Source organism: Elephas maximus, chromosome 19 (genome assembly GCF_024166365.1).
Source record: "Elephas maximus indicus isolate mEleMax1 chromosome 19, mEleMax1 primary haplotype, whole genome shotgun sequence".
Classification (NCBI taxonomy): Eukaryota; Metazoa; Chordata; class Mammalia; order Proboscidea; family Elephantidae; genus Elephas; species Elephas maximus.
Window position 1 is genome coordinate 22,673,691 of NC_064837.1, and position 21,310 is coordinate 22,695,000.

Consider the following 21,310-nt stretch of genomic DNA (forward strand, 5'->3'; position numbering starts at 1 on the left):
ATACAAAATCATCTACTGGATTGTGAAGCTCTTGTATTCTTAAAAATTTATTTATTTCCTCTTTTTGTATTGCCCCTTTAGTGGTCTCTGGGTTAAGAGAATTGAGCTTCCCCTCCGGTTACCCGGAAAAGGATTAAAAAAAAAAAGCCAGCAGATTCTAGGGGGTGCAAAAACCGACAGATGGCTCCTAGCGCCAGTGGAATCTGCTACACTCGACATAAACTTGCTTGCCGGCGAGGAGTGTAGAAAGTGCTGCTCGCAGACTGCTTGGTGAAGGAGAGAAAGCGACAGAAGAGAGAGCCATAGTGCTGACGTTGAAGGCCCAGCCCTGTGAGGTTGCATAGGGTAAGTGGCGTTGGCCGAGAGGCAGTGGCAAAGGGGAAGGAAAGAGGATTTGGGCTAGGGGCGGGGCCTGCGGCGCAACGTGGCTCCTGATTGCTGGAGCGCGGCTGCCAATCTCGCAAAATCGCTCGGTTAACCAGTGCGCTGGCGAGACGCGCTCAGATATACTGAGTGAGCCCTAAGAAGCAGTCTCAGATCCTGACGGTGCAGCAGCCTGCAGCCTCAGCCAGGGAGTCCCAGCCGCTTTCAATGGAGGAGAAGCCCGGCCAGCCACAGCCTCAGCACCATCACAGCCACCACCACCCGCACCATCATCCCCAGCAGCAGCAGCAGCAGCAGCAGCAACAGCCGCACCACCACCACCATTATTATTTCTACAACCATAGCCACAACCACCACCACCACCACCATCACCAGCAGCCTCACCAGTACCTGCAGCATGGAGTCGAGGGCAGCCCCAAGGCCCAGCCAAAGCCACTGAAACATGAGCAGAAACACGCCCTCCAGCAGCACCAGGAAACGCCGAAGAAGAAAACAGGTCTGGGAGGGAGGACGGGTGGGGGAAGGGGACTAGGGGTGGGGGGCAGGAGAGATGGGGGTGGGGCTGGAGCAGAAAAGCGCGGACGGGGTCGGAGGGTATATGTGTGTCTACCGTCTGGGTCGGGGATGCCCCCTTTCATTCTCCCAAACCTTCCCCAGACTTGGGCTGGGCAGTGGGGTTTGTAGCGCCCTCTCTTTCCTCTTAGGGAGAGGCCCAGCCAGGCCAGTGTGACCTTCCCGGCCCCCGCCCCGGCTGGAGGAAGAGCGGGAGGGTCGGCTTTGGAAGTCCAGCCTTATTTCTCTCGCGTTTTCGTCTCTGCTGCCCTGAGGGGGCCTTAATTTGGGGCCTCGAGACAGGATGAATCTAGCATCTAGCCCCCCCCCAAATCCCTCGGGGTGTAACTCAGGAAGGCCTAGTGAATCTCTGCTCGGGTGGGTGACGCGAGACCCTTTTGCAGGTGGCGAGGGAGAGGGTAGGTGGGCAGAGTTAAGGAAGTGTCTTCCCTCATCCGCCACCCCAAGCCCACCTGTGGCCTTGGGGTTCCCCGTCTGGGGGGCGGGTGGGACCCTTCGTCTCTTAGGTCATTTCCACCTCGAAACACCCCTTTGGGGCTCCAGAGCCCGCGGTCTGTCCCCTCGGCTCCTCCCAGGGCCGGCGCCCCGGGCCCGCTCCCCCCAGAGCCGGCGCGGCTGGAATGTTCTCTCCTCCTCGCGGGGCCGCTTCCTGTCCGCCATGTTGGAAGCCGATTCCTGTCACCGACTCCGGCCCACTAAGGAGCCGAGGGGGAAGGGTGTCGAGGGGCACACGACACGGCGGAGCCGGGTGACCGGGGATCCCTACCGGCCGTCACCGTTCCCCCTTACCCTGCGGGGGTACCGCCGGCTCGCGGCCGCCCCTCCCCCCGTTGCCGGCCGGGGTTGTGTAACCCGGTGGCGGCCGCGCGGCCCCGGGCGGGTCCCTGGGGTGAGGGGCGGGGGCGGGGGCGGTTGGGGTGGGGGAGGGAAGCGGCCACGAGGGGAGCGGCCTGCGCCGGGCTTTGCGCGCCGGCGGCCGCGTTTCCCGCTCCCGGGTGCGGCGGGAGGATCGGGCGGTCGGGGCGGGGAGCCGGCCTCTGAGCTGAGCCGAGGGGAAAGGAGGCCGCGGGCGGCTCGGCCGCGGCGGCTCTCCGGGCTGGAGAGTTGGGGTGGGGGGGTGGGGGGGTGCATTTTGGGTAGAGGCGGTGCCTGAAGGCCGGGTGGGGTACCCAGCGGGAACTGAGCTCCCCGGTCACGAGTTTCTCTGCCACAGGAACCTCATCTCCTGCCAGGTTCGCTCACGACTCCGCCTCTGAGGCTTTCTCTTGGGCCCTTTTCTTATTTTCTACAAAAAAAGCTTTTCTCTGTCTAACCCCCCGCCCCAACACATACCTTCTGAGCTTAGGTAGTGTCTTTGAGAAAGAGAGGGCTAAAAAAAATGTTCGCTTGGATGGCGGAGAGGGCGAGTTTTTTGACCCCTTGTTCTTGTCCTTTAGGATGAACCGAGATGGTTCATCCATGAGGTTGGATCACTACCATCTTGCCTTGGATGGGGCTTTTTCCATGTTTCCAGGAAAGGTGTTTTTTTTCGCATTTTAAAACCGCTATTGATCCCAAAACCTCCTTAAAAAATGTTAAATTGTGAGGGTAAAAGACATTTTAGAAGAGGTTTGAGAAGAAACGAGCTTAAAAGTTTATAACCACCCAGATTTAAAAAAAATAAAGAGTTCTTTTTAAATTAAAATGAAGGGGAGAGTAAGAAAGTGGATGTTAAATCCAGCATGTCAAATTTGGTACAAGCAAGCAGTTACTGAAAGCTGGAGAAAAGCTAAATGTGTTTCTATCGCAGACTTAATTTAACTTTGACTGAAATTGGAATGCCAAATTTCCCGTTTTGGGGGGTGGTAGGGACACAGGAATGTGTTGAATATTTAATCCTAAGGATTTGAAACAGTTTAAAAGACCTTGCTCAATTTACAGAAGAGAAAACCTTAACCTTATTAGGGTTGCTTAGGCTTTATTATTAGGTAATGTTATTTTCCATATTGAAAAGTTTGATCACGTTAATATCCTTCTGCAGTACTTCTTTCCGCTTATAGAAGTGACCCTTAAACCATTCAAGGTGGCATCGCCCAAAATAGTCCGTTTTATCCTGGAAGTGATTAAAAGTGGAAAACTGGGCCTAACAGTTTTGAGAGAATGTAAACAATTTGTGATGAGCAGTTTTTCATGTGTGACCTGGTTACAGTGCTGTTGCTTTGACATTTACGACGCTAATTTTCTAAGAAAACTTTCCAAATGTATCTAAAATGTTGGTTGAGGTGGGCTTTAGTAACCATTACCCACAAACCTATAAAGAGGAACAGTTTTTCTTTATCCAAAAGGGGGCGCAAGAGAGGGCCAAATGTGTTGAGTAATTTTAATTTCAAATCAAAATGCTAGATTTATCAGGACTCAAGTTTTGCTGAATCCGTTTAAAGTTGGGGTTAGATGCTTTACCATGGCAGCTGTAAATAATAAAAGCATTAGGAATCCTTTAATTTTTTAGTAACTTTATAGTGTTCACATTGTCCTAAAATACATTGTGTTCTTAGTAATTTTCAGTTTTAAAAAGAAAACTTCTTTCTGGAAGACTTTTTGTACATAAACAAGGTTGCCTTGGAAAAAAATTTCATAATAGCTAAATTTTATATATTTATAGATTTTTTTTTTTTTTTTAATTAAAAACTTAGGGGTGAGAGTATAGTGGTTTCTGAGCTATTTTTCTTTGGTGGTTCCTGAAATTTGAGCCACTAAACGTTAGTGATCTTAGAAAAAATTATTCCAGTTCACTTAAAAGTACTGAGAAGTCTTAACTTGGATCCAACTGTTTGGGCATAGGTTTTTTTTTTTTTTAAGACTGCTTACTTTTAATTGGGGCCCCGATCGTGCTGTGGTTAAGAGCTCTGGCTGCTAACCAAAAGGTTGGCAGTTCGAATCCACCGGTTGCTCCTTGGAAACCGAATGGAGCAGTTCTACTCTGTCTATAGGGTCGAAAAGTTGTGAGTAATGGCCAAAAGGATACAGACCTTTGCTTAACCTGTTAGCATGTTAGATGGTGTATATATATATAATTCTTTGGTCCTGAGTTGCAGAAGGGTAAAGTTATGTTTACTAAAAATGTAGAGCCTGTAATTAGGAACTTTCTGCTTTTCTACAGAAAAAGCAATCTTTTAGAAATATCCCAAGCAGTAATCTTTTTTCCTGTTTCGTAGAGTTAGAATTTTCCCACCAAAAGTGACTTGATTGGTTAGCATAGCTTTCTCAGCAGTCAGAAAATAAAAAATGTAACCCCACAGAAGTTAAAAACTTTTACACAATCTATTCTCTCATGTTATAGGTTTTCCCGCTGTCTTAGAAATGATTATACCTTGAGTGTTTTTTCTTGAGTGTATTTTCTGATAATACAGTGGAAGGAAATGCCTTTATTTGCTCATTTTTAGTGTTCCCACCCTTTTTTCTGATGTAGAATAAGTGACTTAAAATTACAGTGAACCCTGTTGTGAGTCTTCTCAGGCTAAGGTATGTTCGCTCCACGTCAAACTCCTTCAAAATAGTGGTCCTCAAACTTTTTTTTTAACTTGGTATACCTTAACATTCTTAAAATTGAGCACCTCCACAGAGCTTTCAGTATGGGTTATATCTGATGATACCATATTAGAAATTAAAACAGAGTTTTAAAATAAGAACACAAAAACTCAAATGCCTTTTAGCCATCACAGGCTAAAGACCCAAGAGAGTGAGAGTGACATGGGTAAATAGCTTAGTATTCCAATTGAATTCTCCCCCCAAAAAGCTGCATTGGATTTGTGTGTGTCCATCCTATTGCATATCTGTTTCTAATGATCTCAGATGCTTTGATGTACATTTTCTAGAAAGATAGTTAACTAATGATAACTATTTTACTAGTAAGCAAATGGGAAAAGTTGTTGAATTTTCCCAATATGGTTCTGAATCGTTGCTCTGAGAACTCCTTAAACCACCTGTAGTAACATAACTGTTTTTTATGGTGGATCAAGGTCTTTAATTAAGCCTGAATACCGTAACACTTTAAAATTATGTACCTTTCATTGTAGTTTTGTTAGTAAATATTTTCTTACTGCCCCATTTGGGTAGGCAGTGTGACATAGTGGTATGAAAGCATGGGTTCCAGACAGACGGGAATTCAGAGGTCTAGTTCTGCCACATTGTGACTTAGGCAAGCTACTTAATCTCTTTGAGAAGTCTGTTTACTCAATTATAAAATGAAGAAGATATATCTTAAAAGAGTTACAGACATTGGTATGTAGGTGTTTGGTTTCGTGTGTTAACGTACAATCCAGTGTCCAGGAAATGTCAGAGTGAATTTAAGACTTCTTTAGAAAAAGTACATGTTAGGTTTTTGTTCAGTTTCAAAAGTTGAATTGTAAATAGAATGACAGAAATGGAAACTGCTTATGGTGACCACCAACCATTTGTAATTTCATAGGAATGAAGTTGGAGATTTCTTGTAAGAATAATTACTATGTCAGTTTACTTGATTTTGCCAAAAGGGTATCCTTGCTCTTAATTGTAAAGGAAATCTTATAATGGCCTTGTGAGAGCGATAGGTAGGTTGATGGGAGAGATTATAGCGTACTGCAGAAGAGGTCATGTTCTCCCTGACCTCAGACATTGATTTGAATTTGGTTTGGTTCTGTCCATTGCTTAGCAGTAAAAATTTGGGCAAGTTACTTAATGTCTGGATAGACTCCAGTTTTCTAATCTGTAAAATGGGGCTGACAAGTGTCTTTCTCGTAGAGTTGTAAAATAATATTTAGAGCTGAAGCTCGTAGCATAGTGTCTATTGCACAGTAAGAAAACAGTTGTAGATGTTAGGTACTACTGTAATTTACACGTTGTGATTAAAAAGTGCCTTTTTGTTTTCCTAGGTTATGGTGAACTAAATGGTAATGCTGGAGAAAGGGAAATATCTTCAAAGAACTTGGGTTCTGATGAAGCTACCAGCCCTTTTTCCAGGGTCCTCAATGGCAACCAGCAAGTGGTAGACACTAATGTGAAGCAGACTGTGAAGGCTGGCACCTTTGGGAGAGCAGGAATTAAAACCAAGAATTTCATTCAGAAAAACAGTATGGACAAAAAGAATGGAAAGTCTTACGAAAATAAATCTGGCGAGAACCAATCTGTAGACAAGACGGACACTATAGCGATTCCAAATGGTGTTATAACAAATAATTCTGGCTATATTGCTAATGGTTATGTGGGCAAAGGGGCAGATAATGACGGTAGCGGGTCTGAGAGTGGATATACCACTCCAAAAAAGAGGAAAGCTAGGCGCAATAGTGCCAAGGGTTGTGAAAATCTAAATTTAGTGCAGGACAAAATAATGCAACAAGAGACCAGTGTCCCAGCCTTGAAACAGGGACTTGAAACTTTCAAGCCTGATTATAGCGAACAAAAGGGAAATCGAGTAGATGGTTCTAAGCCCATTTGGAAGTATGAAACTGGGCCTGGAGGAACAAGCCGAGGAAAACCTGTGGGTGATATGCTGCGGAAGAGTTCTGATATTAAACCTGGTGTGAGCAGTAAAAAGTTTGATGATCGGCCCAAAGGAAAGCATGCATCAGCCGTTGCCTCCAAGGAGGACTCATGGACCCTATTTAAACCACCCCCAGTTTTTCCAGTGGACAATAGCAGTGCTAAAATAGTTCCTAAAATAAGTTATGCAAGCAAAGTTAAGGAAAACCTCAACAAAACTGTACAGAATTCTTCTGTGTCTCCATCTTCATCTTCATCCTCTTCATCATCTACTGGGGAAACTCAGACCCAGTCTTCAAGCCGGTTATCCCAGGTCCCTATGTCTGCGCTGAAATCTGTTACTTCTGCCAACTTTTCTAATGGGCCTGTTTTAGCAGGGACTGATGCAAGTGTGTATTCTCCAGGGAGTCAGCCACTGCTGACTGCTGCTGCTAGTACTCTAACACCCATCTCCTCTGGAACTGATTCAGTGCTCCAGGACATGAGTTTAACTTCAGCAGCTGTTGAACAAATTAAGTCTAGCCTTTTTATCTACCCTTCAAATATGCAAACTGTGCTGTTGAGCACAGCACAAGTAGACCTGCCCTCTCAGACGGATCAACAAAACCTGGGGGATATTTTCCAGAATCAGTGGGGTTTATCATTTATAAACGAGCCCAGTGCTGGCCCTGAGACTGTTACTGGGAAGTCTTCAGATCATAAAGTAATGGAAGTGACATTTCAAGGGGAATATCCTGCCACTTTGGTTTCACAGGGTGCTGAAATAATCCCCTCAGGAACTGAGCATCCTGTGTTTCCCAAGGCTTATGAGCTGGAAAAACGGACTAGTCCTCAAGTTCTGGGTAGCATTATAAAATCTGGGACTACCAGTGAGAGTGGAGCCTTATCCTTGGAACCCAGTCATATAGGTGACCTGCAAAAAGCAGACACCAGTAGTCAAGGTGCTTTAGTGTTTTTCTCAAAGGACTACGAGATAGAAAATCCAAATCCTTTGGCCTCTCCCACGAACACTTTGTTAGGCTCTGCCAAAGAACAGAAATACCAGAGAGGCCTAGAAAGGAATGATAGCTGGGGTTCTTTTGACCTGAGGGCTGCTATTGTATATCACACTAAAGGTAACTCATCTAAATGTTTTCTATACAAAGATTCTTATCGACCAATTTAAGATATATTTAAGATATTTTATTAAGGGTGAACTTTGGAAATTACTATGACTTTTTTTTTTCCTTAAAAATTTCAGAGCTTAGTTGAGAATCACAGTGTGAATAAGCTACTGATGAGTTCTAATTCAGGGTCTTTGGAAATACTGTGGTTAAAGTTTAGAAGGAATTTTGATTTGCAACTTTAAGCCATTTCTTTTACGTAGACATATAATTGGCCTCTTGGCCTGGTTCAGAGAATAAAGGAGGGAGGTTCTTGACTAAAGGGGTGATGTTATATTTTCTCTGAAACACTTGTTCTTTTTAAATTTTTAGAATAGGTGTTCCCTCTCCTTGCTTTTTTTTTATCATATACTTTTTAGAATTGTTAGCTTATTTAATAGTTCTAATTTGCTTAAAATGAGTAGGAGCAGTGTTTGTGAGGAGTCCGAAAAATGTTAAACTATTATCGTCTTTTATAACTTAAGGACCCATGGGGCGTAGTGATTAAGAGCTTGGCTGCTAACCAAAAGGTCAGCAGTTTGAATCCACTGTAAATCCTGTGAGGCAGTTCTACTCTGTCTTGTAGGGTCTGTATGAGTCGGAATTGATTCGGTGGTGAGGTTTTTTTTTTTTTTAATGTTAACAGAAAGCGTTAAACTATTTTTTTCTCTTATAAGAAGGAATAACGGGTGCTGGTTGTTAACTAGAAAATAATTTAGACTATAATAGCAGGACCGAGTAGTGTTTCCTTCTGTTGTACATAGGGTTATTATGAGTCAGAACCGACTTGATGGCACTTAACAACAACACAGTAGCCACACAACTAGCAGCATAGAGACCAGGCTCTTGAAAGTCTGCACTTCTCACAGCCCCAAAGCCTGTGTTAAATAGGAATCAGATCTTTCAAGTTCTATGTTAATAACTTTCTTAGAATATGGTTTATTTGTGTCTTGAAGAAAAACTAAACGTATGGCATAATAATGTAAATCCATAAAGTAAATTATGAGGTTTAATGAGTGGTGTTTACAACCAGTGCTTAAGAGAACAGTGATTTTCAGTGCTTCTAGACCCTTCCACCTTTATCTTTCCTCCCCCTCCTCAACACAGATCCACACCCCACGCACACATGTGTGCGCACACATTCCCATTGTTAACATTTGCTCATTTAGGCAGTGACTTGTTACTACAGAGAAAGGGGAGCGAATCAGGATGTGTGGATGAGGTAATTACAGTGTTCTCCCTGAAAGAATTACTGCCTCTGATGAACAACAAAGCTATTTATTCATGTAACTTCTTTTTTTTTTTTTTGGTTTGTTTTTAAGTGAAGAATTATTTGTTTATTGCATAAAAGGTGATTAGAAGGCTATTCATGTAACTTTGAAGCAAATTACCTAATCCAAATACCTTTCCTTACCTGTAAACTGGAAGACATTTAGTAAAACAAACATCTTTTTAATATTTTTCTTCCATTAAAAGAATGGGAGTAAGTAGTAGAATTACCTTAAGGGAGTTCAGGAGTAAGAATCCTGGCAGATAAAATGAGCTGTGTTCACTTGTTCTGTTCTGCTCTTTGGAAGTAAAAATGAGTTATCCAGGAGTTTAATGTTTTTAGGAAAGTTAGAGCAAAAAAGAAATGTTTAGTTTTTGAAGTCATGTTAATTATATATGTTAAATTCTGCCAGGGGGAGTTGGGTGTTTTTGGTGTCGTTTTTTGTGCTATCTACTCCAGAGAGGCCATTACTTGGAAAGTCTTTGCCAGTTTCTTAGTGGTCCTCATTTATCTGGTTGTGTTACGTTCCTACCCTCAACAAAACTCTGGGACAGTGTTTTAAGTTACCTAGTGCTGCTGTATGGTGCAGTGGTTAAGAGCTACGGTTCAGCAGTTTGAATCCACCAATTGCTCCTTGGAAACCCTATAGGGGAGTTCTGCTCTGTCCTTTGTGTCTATATGAGTTGGAACCGACTCGGTGGCACTTAACAAATAATGACAGTGCTGCTGTAACAGATACCACTAGTGGATGGCTTCAGCAAACATATTTTCTCACAGCTAAGGAGACTTGAAGTCTGAATTCAGGGCACTGGCTGTAGGGGAAGGCTTTCTGTTAGCTTTGGAGGAAGGTCCTTGTACGCTCCTGGGCAATCTTCATGTGGCTTGGCATCTTCCCCCCCCTTCAAAAGAGTGACTCAAGATAAAGCCAACACTAATCCTGCCTCATTAACATAACAAAGACAACCCATTCCCAGATGGGATTATAACCACTGGCCTAGAGGTTAGAATTTACATATTTTGGGGGGACATAATTTAATCCATAACGGACAAATTGTATAGTTATATATTGTGAATTAAGTATTGGATGATGTTATGCAGAATTGCAGACCTTTTAAAATGTGGGCATGTTTAGCTCCTATTTATTTCTAGATATTCCGTATGCATTTGCCCTGTAGATGGGCTAACTAAATATGAAATAGGGATGTTTAGATAAACAAAATGCCCTTCCATAGATGCAGTTATGTTTAGTTTTGCTGGTGCCACAGAAAAGATGTAGTTTACTGTGCGTCAGCTCAGAGTTTTGTAGTTGAACATTATTGAGATTAAATCATTGATCCCTCTCATCCCCAGAACAATAGATAGTACTCAATTCAGTTAGGTCCCAAAGTGGCAGGCTGTTTGAGTCGGTCCATTAAGGTTTTTCTTTCCTTGGATTTCTTTTGAATCACAACTTTTTAAAGATTCTACTTTGTATATGGAGGCTTAAGAGTACCAGTATTATTTTCTTAGTTCTTTAGTGCAGTCTTCTTTTGTGTTTTTAGTGAAAGTTTACACAGCAAATTAAGGTTCCCATTTAACGTTTTCTATACAAATTTTTCAGTGACATTGGTTACTTTTTCACAATATTTAAACATTCTCATTGCTGTTTTGGCTGCTCCATTTCCAGTAACCTAGTTTCCCTGTCTTCTTACCTTCTAACCTTTGCTTTAGAGTAATTGATTGTTGACTCTTTGGTGGCATATAGCTGATTTTTCAAAGGAGTGCAGTACTGACGGGAGGTAGTATTAACGATTCAGTCTGTTTAGCTGGAAGGTGACCTTGGGGGATAGTTGATAGTTCAGGGTTTAAAAGCATATCTCAGGGCAGTAGTCTCAGGGAGTCATCTAGTCTCAACCATCCAGTAAGTCTGGATTATAAGAATTTGAGTTATGTTCCACGTTTTTCTCCCATTCTATCAGGACCCATCTGTTGTGCCCCTGATTAGCATGGTCGGTAGTGGTAACCAAGCACTATCTAGCTTTTCTGGTCTCAGGATTGATGAGGCCGTGGTTCCTGTAGGCTGTTAGTCCTGTAGACTAGTTTCTTCTCTGAGCCTTTGATTTCCTTTCTCTTTTGCTCCCGATGAGTAGAGACCAAAGAAGACCCCAGACACTACTCAACCAAACTAGGATGTAGAACATAAACTTTACGAACTATCTTAATGCCAGTTGACTGACTTCTCCCACGAGATGATGGTCCTTCAAACCCAGAAAACCAATCCTGTGAAGTATTTAGCTATGTCTGAGAAGTATCTGTAACCGTGCTTCCAGGTGCTTTATTTTATATATATGAATATATGTGCATGCACACAAATATGTGTGTATGTGTGTATATATATATACACACACACACACGCACATACACAGGCAGTCCCTGGATTATGAGCGAGTTCTATTCCTAAAGCCTGTTTTTAAGTCAAATTCATACATAAGTCAGAGCGGATAGGTTCAAATCTGACGTCAGTCAAATGTTTGTCTTAGTATGTAGTTTATGGTGTCCTTTCTATGCATAAAAAACATTAAAGAAACTCTCAGATACCCTAAAACGTCTTTAAAATAATAATACAAAATAATGTTTTGATGCAAATTAGTGCCCATTTGTTACTACAAGCCATTGTGTGTACCTGGAATTTTTAATAGGCTTTATGGAGGGTCGGTTTTTAACTATGGGTAGTGTATAAGTTGGACATTTGAAACCTGGGGACTCCCTGTATGTATGTTGTGCTGTCAAGTGGACTCCAAAACATTGCTATCCAATGTGATAGAGTAGAACTGCCTCTTAGGGTTTTCTTGGCTGTCATCTTTACAGAAGCATATGGCTAGGTCTGTCTCCCGGGAGCCACTGGGTGAATCTGAACCACCGACCTTTGGGTAGCAATCACATGCTTAACCGTTGACACCACCAGAGCTCCCATTACATATATATATATATATATACACACACATCTGTATGTGTATGCATGTATAGATACTTACACACGTTTAAGGGAGCCCTGGTGGCACAGTGGTTAGGAGTTCGGCTGCTGACCAAAAGGTTGGCAGTTTAAATCCACCAGGTGCTCACTGGAAACCCTGTGGGGCAGTTCTACTATGTTCTATAGGGTCACTATGAGTCAGAATTGACTGGATCACACCGGATTTGGTTTTGTTTTTGTTTTGGTGTACACATACATGCATGCATTACATACATTCGTAACCACACTTTTTTATAGTCTTTAGATTTCTAATAGTAATCTTTTACTAAGTTGAAGTTAGGCTTACAAGTGGAAGTTATACACTACCTCTTAGAAATATACCCTTTCAACAACTTGGTTTTTAAGTGTAGCTGGTTCTCATTATTCATGGTAGTTATTGTTTTATAAAGTCACAGTGAACACTGACTTAAGCAAATACTGAACCATGCAGAGTTAGGTTCTTGTAGGCCTCTGGTCACAACGTTTTTGTCAGCTGATTAACGCATCTACCTTTAGTTCCTGTTTAAGATGCCTCGTTTAATATAAATTGTTGGTTTGTTGACATGAAACTGACAGCTAACAGCACTGTTACTCATGCCTGAATGAAGCTTAGCTAAAACACATGTTTTCTTTAAGGTGCTTCACAGCTTTTTTGTGCTTAGGAACACTGCAGCACTTATAACACTGTGCTTGGGGACTATTTAAAACAGCAAAATCACCAACATAAAGTACAAAAACAGAAAAAATGTCCAGCATTGATTTTGTGGTTACAAATTTTAGTAAGTAGACAAATTCCAAAAAAGGCATTCGAATAAAGAGGATCGATCGTAGTAAGTAGGTAGAAGGGTGCATTATCACACTTAATAGGAATGGTGCAGTGTTTTAGATTAAATATTTAAAAATCTGGATGATCTCAGCTGTTCAGTACAATTAAGGATATGATAAAAAGATGCAGTAAGATATTAAAACAAAATGGGAATTCTAGTTTCTGGGATTTTTCCTTTTAAGTTTTGATATATATTATGCTACTGTATTAGAAATAGGATTGTTTACCTGTTTTATCTGGGGGAATATTGTAGCATTACACAGATCCCTCACCATTTATCTGAATTGACACAAGGTAAAACTATAAAGTGATTTTTTTTTTTTACTTGATTATGAAAAATTTTAAGGATACACAGAAATGGGGGGCCAGTAATTGAATGAATCCCGATGTGTGAGAATCATTCAGCTTGAACCTGCATGTACAGTTTTTTTCCTACATGTACGATTCACTGACATAATGTTCTTCAAGTTGTGCAACCGTTCTCACTCTTTTTTTCTGAATTGTTGCTCCCACATGGACAAACTCACTGGCCCCAAGCTTCCTGTCTAATCTGTTGAGTTGCTGTTGTCAAAATATGATCCCGTATAGATAGTTCTTTAAAAGAGCACAATACTCGATGCAGACATTCATTACTAATTGAGCTAAACTATCATTTAGTCTAAAGAAGACTTAGGGGATATTTTTGGTTTAAGATTGAAAGATTATGTCAGGGTGAGAGTTTCTGAGGTCATTGAGCCTCAGTGGTCCCAGGAAGTCTGGATTCCATGATAATTTGAAATTCTGTCTCACGGTCCACCCCCCCCACACACACACCTTTTGACCAGGGTTCATCTATAGAATCTTCATTCAGTTATACATAAGAATCTCCTGTGGATATTGTTGAACCGTGGGTTCTGATTCAGTATATTGGGAGTGGCAAGGCAAATTGTCAGCCGGGGTTTGAACCGGTTCGAAGCCATGATTTAAATTAGGTTGGTTTCTCTTAGCCTAATACTGCACGGAAGGATAGCAGGCATTTAAAATATTGGCATTTTGAAATACTCATTAAAGATAATTTGATATGGTAAATCTAACTCAGCACATACAGAAGCAGGGGAGCTGAATTAATAAAATAAGATTTAATCTTTGCATATTAGGGTAAGCCAACATGAAAGTGATCCTTGGGTCTGTAAAATGAGTGAGGATCAAAGAAGTTTAAAAATCTAGTGAAAGCAAGGTGGTATTGCTACCATTCCGTATAAGTGTTCTAAGTTGACTACTCTGGAAAAACAACTCCTTTGAGTTTTGATGTCCTTTTTTTTTTTTTTCTTTAATTATCTAAGTGCCTTTTGTATAGAAGGAGAAGCTAGGTATAAAAGATCTCTTAGACAACTTCAGGGTATTACATGAAATTTTAAAATTGTGTGTCTCTACTACCTCCACAGATGACAGGTGATTGGAATAGGTGCTTTGATTCAGTACATCTGGGGCTGGGCCCTGGAATAAAAAAAAATTTAATTCTCTGGATGGTTCTGATTGCCAGCAGGATAGGGAACTATAGATATAGAGAACATTGCTTGGCATTTTTCTTGCTCTGTCACAGCTAGCTCCAGTTGATCATTTCTCTTTACTATTAAGGAGTCGTATAATATAGGTGTGTGAATTTTTTTTCCTTTTCCCCTATGAAGTACCTACCGTAGGCAAAGTAACTTTGGTAGGTTCTGGGAATGCAAAAGACTTGGACAGGGTGAGTCTTTTCCTTTAAAGAACTTAGCAAGTAGAGGAGAAAACAGTATGCAAGTATAAGACAAGATTTTTAATGTCATAAAGATACAAAAAAACCTAGATTTCAGAGGAAAGAGAATATCTAAAGAGGTAAAGGTAGGAAGAATGAGTGCAGGACGTTTTTTCATGGCGATTGTTGTAGCTGCTCCTGACTCGTGGTGACCCCGTGTACAACGGACCCTGCTGCTGCCTGGTCCTGCGCCATCCCTGTGGTCAATTGGGGATCCATCAGACCATTGTGATACATAGTTTTCATTAGCTGATTTTCAGAAGTAGATCACCAGGTCCTTCCTAGTCTTAGTCTAGAACCTTTGCTGAAACTTGTTAAGCATCAAAGCAACACACAGGCTTCCACTGATAAGACCACACCTGAGGTGCCTTTGCCGAGAGTCAAACCCAGTCTATAACATGGAAGGCAACACTTCTGTTACTGAACCACCACTGCCCTTCGTGGAGTTAGTTGCCATCAAGTTGACTCTGACTCTTGGTGACTCCTTGTATGACAGAACGAAACCTTGTTCAATCCTGCCCTATCCTCATGATCTTTTTGGTATCCTTGAGTTCATTTTTGCGGCCACTGTATTTTGAGCGCTTTCCAACCTAGGGGCTTGTCTTTCAGCGTAGTATCGGACAATATTCTGTTGTGATCTATAGGATTCTTGTTGACTGATTTTTGGACGTAGATTGCCAGGACTTGACTTTCTAGTCTGTCTTAATCAGGAAGCTCCGCTGAAACCTATTCACCGTGGGAAACCCTGCTGGTATATGAAATACAGGTGGCATATTTTCCAGTATCATAGCAACCAACCGTCTCTCATGAAGGTAGCATTTAAACTGGGTTTTGATAGGTAGGGACGATTTTTGATTTACAAAAATGCAGGGAAGAGGAGGATAAAGAATAAATAGCAAAATCGGCGAATCACGAGTAACTGTGAGAAAAGATAAGTTGTTGCCAGATCACTGAGTTTTGTAAATTCAATCTGGAGGCAGGTGGAGCCGTGAATACCAGGGAGATAGGTTGGAGTAGAAGTAACTTAAACTGGGTTTTAATACTGGTATTCCCAATAGTAATCAGGAATACCAGTATTAAATCATTTGTCGTTTTTAAGCCTAGATTTCCTAATTCTGTAAAATAAGGATAGCCTTTGCTTTGTCCTATAAGGTTGTACTCAGATGGTTTAAAAACTGAGTTGGTATTAATCAGTTGACTTTGTTGAGCTGTTAACAGAGATTAATGTGACACCAATTTGTAGGGTGGGTTGGAAGCCCATTTTTTTGGTGACTGGAAGTGGAAGATCAGTTAGAAGACTCTTGGAATAGTCCAGGCAGAGGGATAACAGGTTTTCCCGTTTATATTTGTAACTATGTAAATGTGTTACCTATACAAAAGTAAACAAATGATTTTAGATTGGGAAAGGGCATGAGGGAACTGATGCAAAATACTTAGAAATATATCTACAGGATTTGGGAAACAGGATATGAGGAAATATGCTATGGTTAATCCATAAAATGTTTGTTGACGGCAGTAGGTATACAGTTTGCACATCTGGTCACAGAAGGATCTGAATACTAAAGTCTGTCTTTTTAACACAATGCTTAATAAGTAATTTCATATTTACTGCACTTTATTGAAATTGTTCCATGTTTACCTGTTTAATCTTAAAGCATGTGCCTGCAGTTTGACCATTTTAGGATAAACACTTTGGTTTCTGCCCTGGTTGAATTTCCTAGATTTGAAAAGGGTCCTTTTTTCCCCTTTATAATATGGAACATACAGAAACGGATGTAATAAACAATTTCTAATATGGCGTAGGGACCTTTTGTCCCAAGGACTTGCCATTTTAGCATCCATACAGGCTGCTTGATTGCTCATTTAAGTCTGCTTTATGACTGCAGTACTATTGAATTTACTTGGTAGTAGTATTAGTGTGAAAGGGTGACCTGGAGGAAATTTATAGAAAAAATTTAGCCCCCAGATAACCATCCTTGCTGTAAAAGCAGAAGCTTCCTACTATCACAAGTGTAGCAGTTTCATTCCAAGCAGCTTGAATTTGATATTTTAGCTTTGTAGATCGAACTGGGTTGGAATAAGTGTAGCAATAGAAAAGGGCAAAAAAAAAGAAGGAAGGAAGGAAAGAAAGATTTTTGAATTCCAAGCTTCCGTTGCTGAAACCGTTGTGTATGTATTTAGAGGTAGTCCAGACAATTTATTCTGATCCGATGTAACTCCAAATTGGGACATACAGGATTAAAATTGCTACACCTAACAGTTTGTTAAGCATCTACTAAAAAACTGGTGGTGTCTAACCACCTTAATCAAATTCAGTTGAAATGTGCTACATGTATTTTTCTTTGTGTTTAATCAAAGTAAGGAGCCCTGGTGGTGCAATGGTTAAGTGCTCGACTGTTAACTGAAAGGTTGGCGGTTTGAACCCACCAGGTGTTCCATGGGAAAAGAGACCTGGCTATCTGCTCCCGTAAAGATTTCAGCCTAGAAAACGCTATGGGCAGTTTTTCTCTGTCCTGTAGGGTTGCTGTGAGTTGGAATTGACTTGATGGCACACAGCAACAACAGATAGTCGAACTGAAAAAGTAAGGTGTGGGGGAAAATTTCCGAAAGAATTAGCTAGGTACAGTGGAAATCAGAATATAACATGTTAGAATAGCCAGTAATCATCAAAATACTGATAAATCTGGATTAGAAAAAAAAAAAAAAGCCGAATTTATATTTGCCACTCCTGTCCACACTGGACCTGCTAAATTCTACAGAATTTGATTTAAAATGGCTTCAGGAAGAATTGGAATGACAAGTGGTAAATTGGTGTGGGGGTTCTCAGTTGTGGGAGTGAGCTTGCTTGGCCTTACATTTGATCTGTTTTCTGTCTGGGAGGAGCCATTATGTGCTAAGGTCATAATGTGGATACTGATTTTTAAAATGTTTTATTAAACTCGGACAATAGTATCATCCATTCTTCAGTTTTAAAGGCGAAGGACAAGCTTCTAGTTGACTTTAGCTCTTGTAGCTTCAGGTTTTTGTTTTGTTTTGTTTTCCCCTGTGAGGGATTTTAGAATTAAATGCTGAATCTAGTTGGTTGGACAATATGAAATTGCCATTTTTATAGGTCAAAAAAGTTGAATGTCAGCAATTTCTGATGAAGCTATCCGATACTACTTTGTGGTACATTATTCCTGGCTAATTTATAAACAGTATTTCATTCAAATCAATATTTATTAAACCAAGCACTATGTGGAGCACTGGTGATGAGTAAATGAAAAGAGAGTAACTCAGTTTAGTAGAGAAACATACATGTAAAGATCTGTAGAAAGATCTGGGAGAGGTGGGGTGATGAGAATGTGATTCTGCTACTCTCCTGCCCCCATACACATACAACAAAGTCCTAATTTTAAAGATTTACATACTTTTCTTTTAGCCCTGGGGAAAGTTATATAGCCATGGAAAGAGCACTTATCCTCAGTGTTTATAGTTCGAAAACAAGTTTTGTCAGAATTATAATGGAGCAGTATATAGTATTTCCTTTCAAAGTGTAGTTTTGGCATTTGGTGGTCATTTACTATCTTAGTTATCAAGACTTCAACTCTCCCCTTCTGTGAAGCTTTTCTTGTATACTCCCAGTTGGAGATTTCATACTGCCCTCTCTGAATGTTGCTCTAACACTTTGGTCATGTATGTATTTCCCTTATTGTAAGATGCTAGAGTAAACTAAGAACCACATTGTAGACATTCAAGCTTTAAATGAAATTGGAGCAAATGAGGATTGTGTGTTATTAATAAATGGGTACAGATTGACATTTTAACCATATCAGTTAAAATAGGTGTATGTGTAGTTTGGTGCCAACCACTTCCCTAGAGCCAAAGGATAAAGTAAAATTTTAATAAGGCATTTTAAACATCAGGTTTAATCAAATTTAAACTTGATTCATTCAACAGATGTGGGCATCTTGTTGCCAAGAAATATTTGGTGTTTTTTAATAATGCTAAGCTGTTGTAAAAGATACATTTTATCTATAGCACGCTTCTACATGTCTTTGCTATTTGCCAAAGACAAAATTGTTCTGGCAGTTCGATTTCAGATAATAATTGACTTTCTGTAACACTTTGGACAATCTGGATGATACTTTTAAGAATTACAGAAAAATATGAGGGTTCTCTCTGAGTTTCATAGAACTGTGCTTTTTCAACCTTACCTCCAGCCCAGCAATAATCAGTTTAGGTTTGTTAAGTTAAAAGTGAAGAGCGTAGCTTCAAACTTGACTCTTTAAAACTTAGTGTGTAAAATAACTCTCTTTTTTTTTTTCTCCTCTTCTGTTTTTTCTCTTTGCAGAAATGGAATCTATTTGGAATTTACAGAAGCAAGGTAAGAATGGTTATGTTACCTGGAATGTAGGAGTACTAATCAGCTGTCACTGAACATTTTTGTTGGTTGGGAAGAACAGACCAGTGGTGTGGCTTACCAAATAAATAGACTTTGTATTTTGAGTTAGTTTTAACTGCAGCCGAAAGGCACTAGTTACCATTTCAGAACTGCTAAGGACAGGGTAGCACTGGAAGGGAAAAGAATATTCAAAGACACTACCTGGGTCAAGAACATGAATATTTTTATTTTTTCTAATTATGAAGGTAAGACAGGCCAGAAATATTTTCATCCAGGAAGCCAACATGAATAAGTATTTCCTCTTATAACCAGCCTTTATCTGTATTTATGTGGAACACAAGGAGTAGCCTAACAACTGAAATTCATAGAAAAATAACAGCTATTACACAGACTTTATCTGGGCTGTATATTGTCTGAAAAGCTGCTTAGAAGTAATAACAAATTGGCTCCCCTTACCCTCTGATGAATGAGATGTGAATAGCAGGCGGGCAGAGGGACTGGGTAATCCACATTGGGAGTATTTGCCATTTTTAAAAAATGAAGATTAAGTATCCTAATTATCATAGGCCTTCTTTCCCAGTGTATTATGGTAGTTGTGGGATACCTGAAATAAAGTGCTAGTTCTGCTTTGGAGAACTAGTCACTGAATAATAGATTGAGGTTTTCAGAACCCTGTAACTGAATTATATTCTGTTCCCCATCCACTTCGCTAGTTAATATACGTGAATTTCAGATTAATGTGAAATTCTTAGAATTTCAGAACTTAAGGGGCTTTAGAATTACTCTTCTATTTTATCTTACAGATTAGGAAACTCTGGCCCAGAAAGGCTACTATATCAGCTAGAGAGTGGTGGGACTCCTGATTTCCCAGCATTGCGCCTTCTTCCACCTCCACCTTGTTATTAGGCCAAATCTTTTTGTCTGACAGCTGTGGCCTGAAGATAGCTAGCAATCTGAGTTGCTTTCTATATTTTTTGAAGTTTTTAATTATTCAAGCACAAATGCAGAGATGGTAGTTTAGAAACTATACCTTACAAAGGTAGACATACCTGTTTTTACTTTAAATGGCTGGTAACTAATAGAAATGAGCATTATCTTCGTGGCAGGTTCCCAGTGGATGGCCCTTAGAGTCCCAGAAATATTATATTTGTCTAGACTAAATTAGATGGATTATTAGGCTGAAGTGAGCCTGAGTTCTTCAATATTACTTTCAGGTCTTTATAATTTTCCATTAGGTGACCAGTTTTGTTGGTTTACCTATTTTTTATTAAAGCCCGGTATACTTTTAAAGGTTCTTACGATAGATATTGTGTGTGATAACATCATTGCTGTCCAGAAGAGGAGAGCAGGGAGCTAAACAGTAGGAATTCAGCCTTCAGAATGACGCCTGGAAAAATATTATGTCAAATCCTATTGTCAAATGAAAACAAGGGCATTTTTTTCTCACTTTATGTTGTTATGTACTTGGTATTACAGATTTTTAAAAATGAATAATACCAAACATTTAAAAAAACAAACAAATAACACCTGGGATCTTTGATCCAGACACGTGATGACACTTGTGTACTTTCAGTCCACGACATGCATAGACTACTGTTGTTGCTAGGAATCAAGCTGGTGGTACTATGGGAAGTTAGGAAGAAGGAACAAATAAGTCATAGTTAGCACTGAATTAGTACTTCTTAACCTGAAGTTTTTGCTGCTGGGTTTTACTTGGACAGTTCCTTGCTAGACAGACAACTCTCAGTGGTTGAAATAAATTTTGATTTCATTTTGCTGAGAAGAGCAAAAGAAAATACCTCCAAGTGTGTTAGTATTGAATTATTATTTCTTTGCCCACTTTTTCAAACAAACTACTATTACAATCAGAATAAACACATAGAAAACCCTAGTTAACTATAATCTGTGGGAGTTGGGGCCCTCACTGGCTAGAGGACCTTGTTGCTGTTAGGATATTAACAACTACTTTTGGGTTGAGAAAGTGGATTACATATGTTAATGCAAAGAGGATGAGGCCTTTCAATTATGTTTGCATAAAGAAGGGCCAGTTTAAATATATGATGATGGTTATTTTGGGATTGGGGGGGCGGTGTGGGCATTTGGAGGGCCAGACCTGATTTTTATTCTAACCTTGCCTGCAGATCCCAAAAGGATAATCACTTACAACGAAGCCATGGATAGTCCAGATCAATGAAGGTAGCAGGACCAGACTGCCTGTTTGTAACCTTTCTGCAGCATTAGAGCCACCGTTCATGGGGGACGCAAGGCTTTTATGCTCCTAGATCTTCAACGCAGCAGAGGAACCATAAGTAGAATCACAGGATAATATATACAAATATATATATATATATATAGTTATTTAAAAAAAGGCAACTGAAAGTAATTAGACTTCTTAAGGAATCAAAAATTATTTCAAGAGACTACACATGGTTATTTAATCTCCGGTACTGAATAGTTTTTTTTTTTTCC

General features: G+C 40.3%; 1 protein-coding gene across 2 annotated transcripts in view; it reads left to right on the forward strand.

The window, feature by feature from the left end:
- The first annotated feature begins 486 nt into the window (after positions 1–486).
- Positions 487–21,310, forward strand: part of NUFIP2 (nuclear FMR1 interacting protein 2) — a 28,942-nt gene continuing 8,118 nt past the window's right edge. Inside the window, exons 1-4 of one of the 2 annotated variants that reach the window (XM_049859598.1) lie at positions 487–880; positions 5,847–7,568; positions 18,791–18,823; positions 20,983–21,037. In XM_049859598.1, the coding sequence (XP_049715555.1) occupies positions 592–880; positions 5,847–7,568; positions 18,791–18,823; positions 20,983–21,035 (2,097 nt within the window). In that variant the 5' untranslated portion in view covers positions 487–591 and the 3' untranslated portion in view covers positions 21,036–21,037. Of the gene's footprint in view, positions 881–5,846; positions 7,569–18,790; positions 18,824–20,982 lie in introns of both variants that reach the window. The other variant, XM_049859597.1, reaches the window with a different exon arrangement.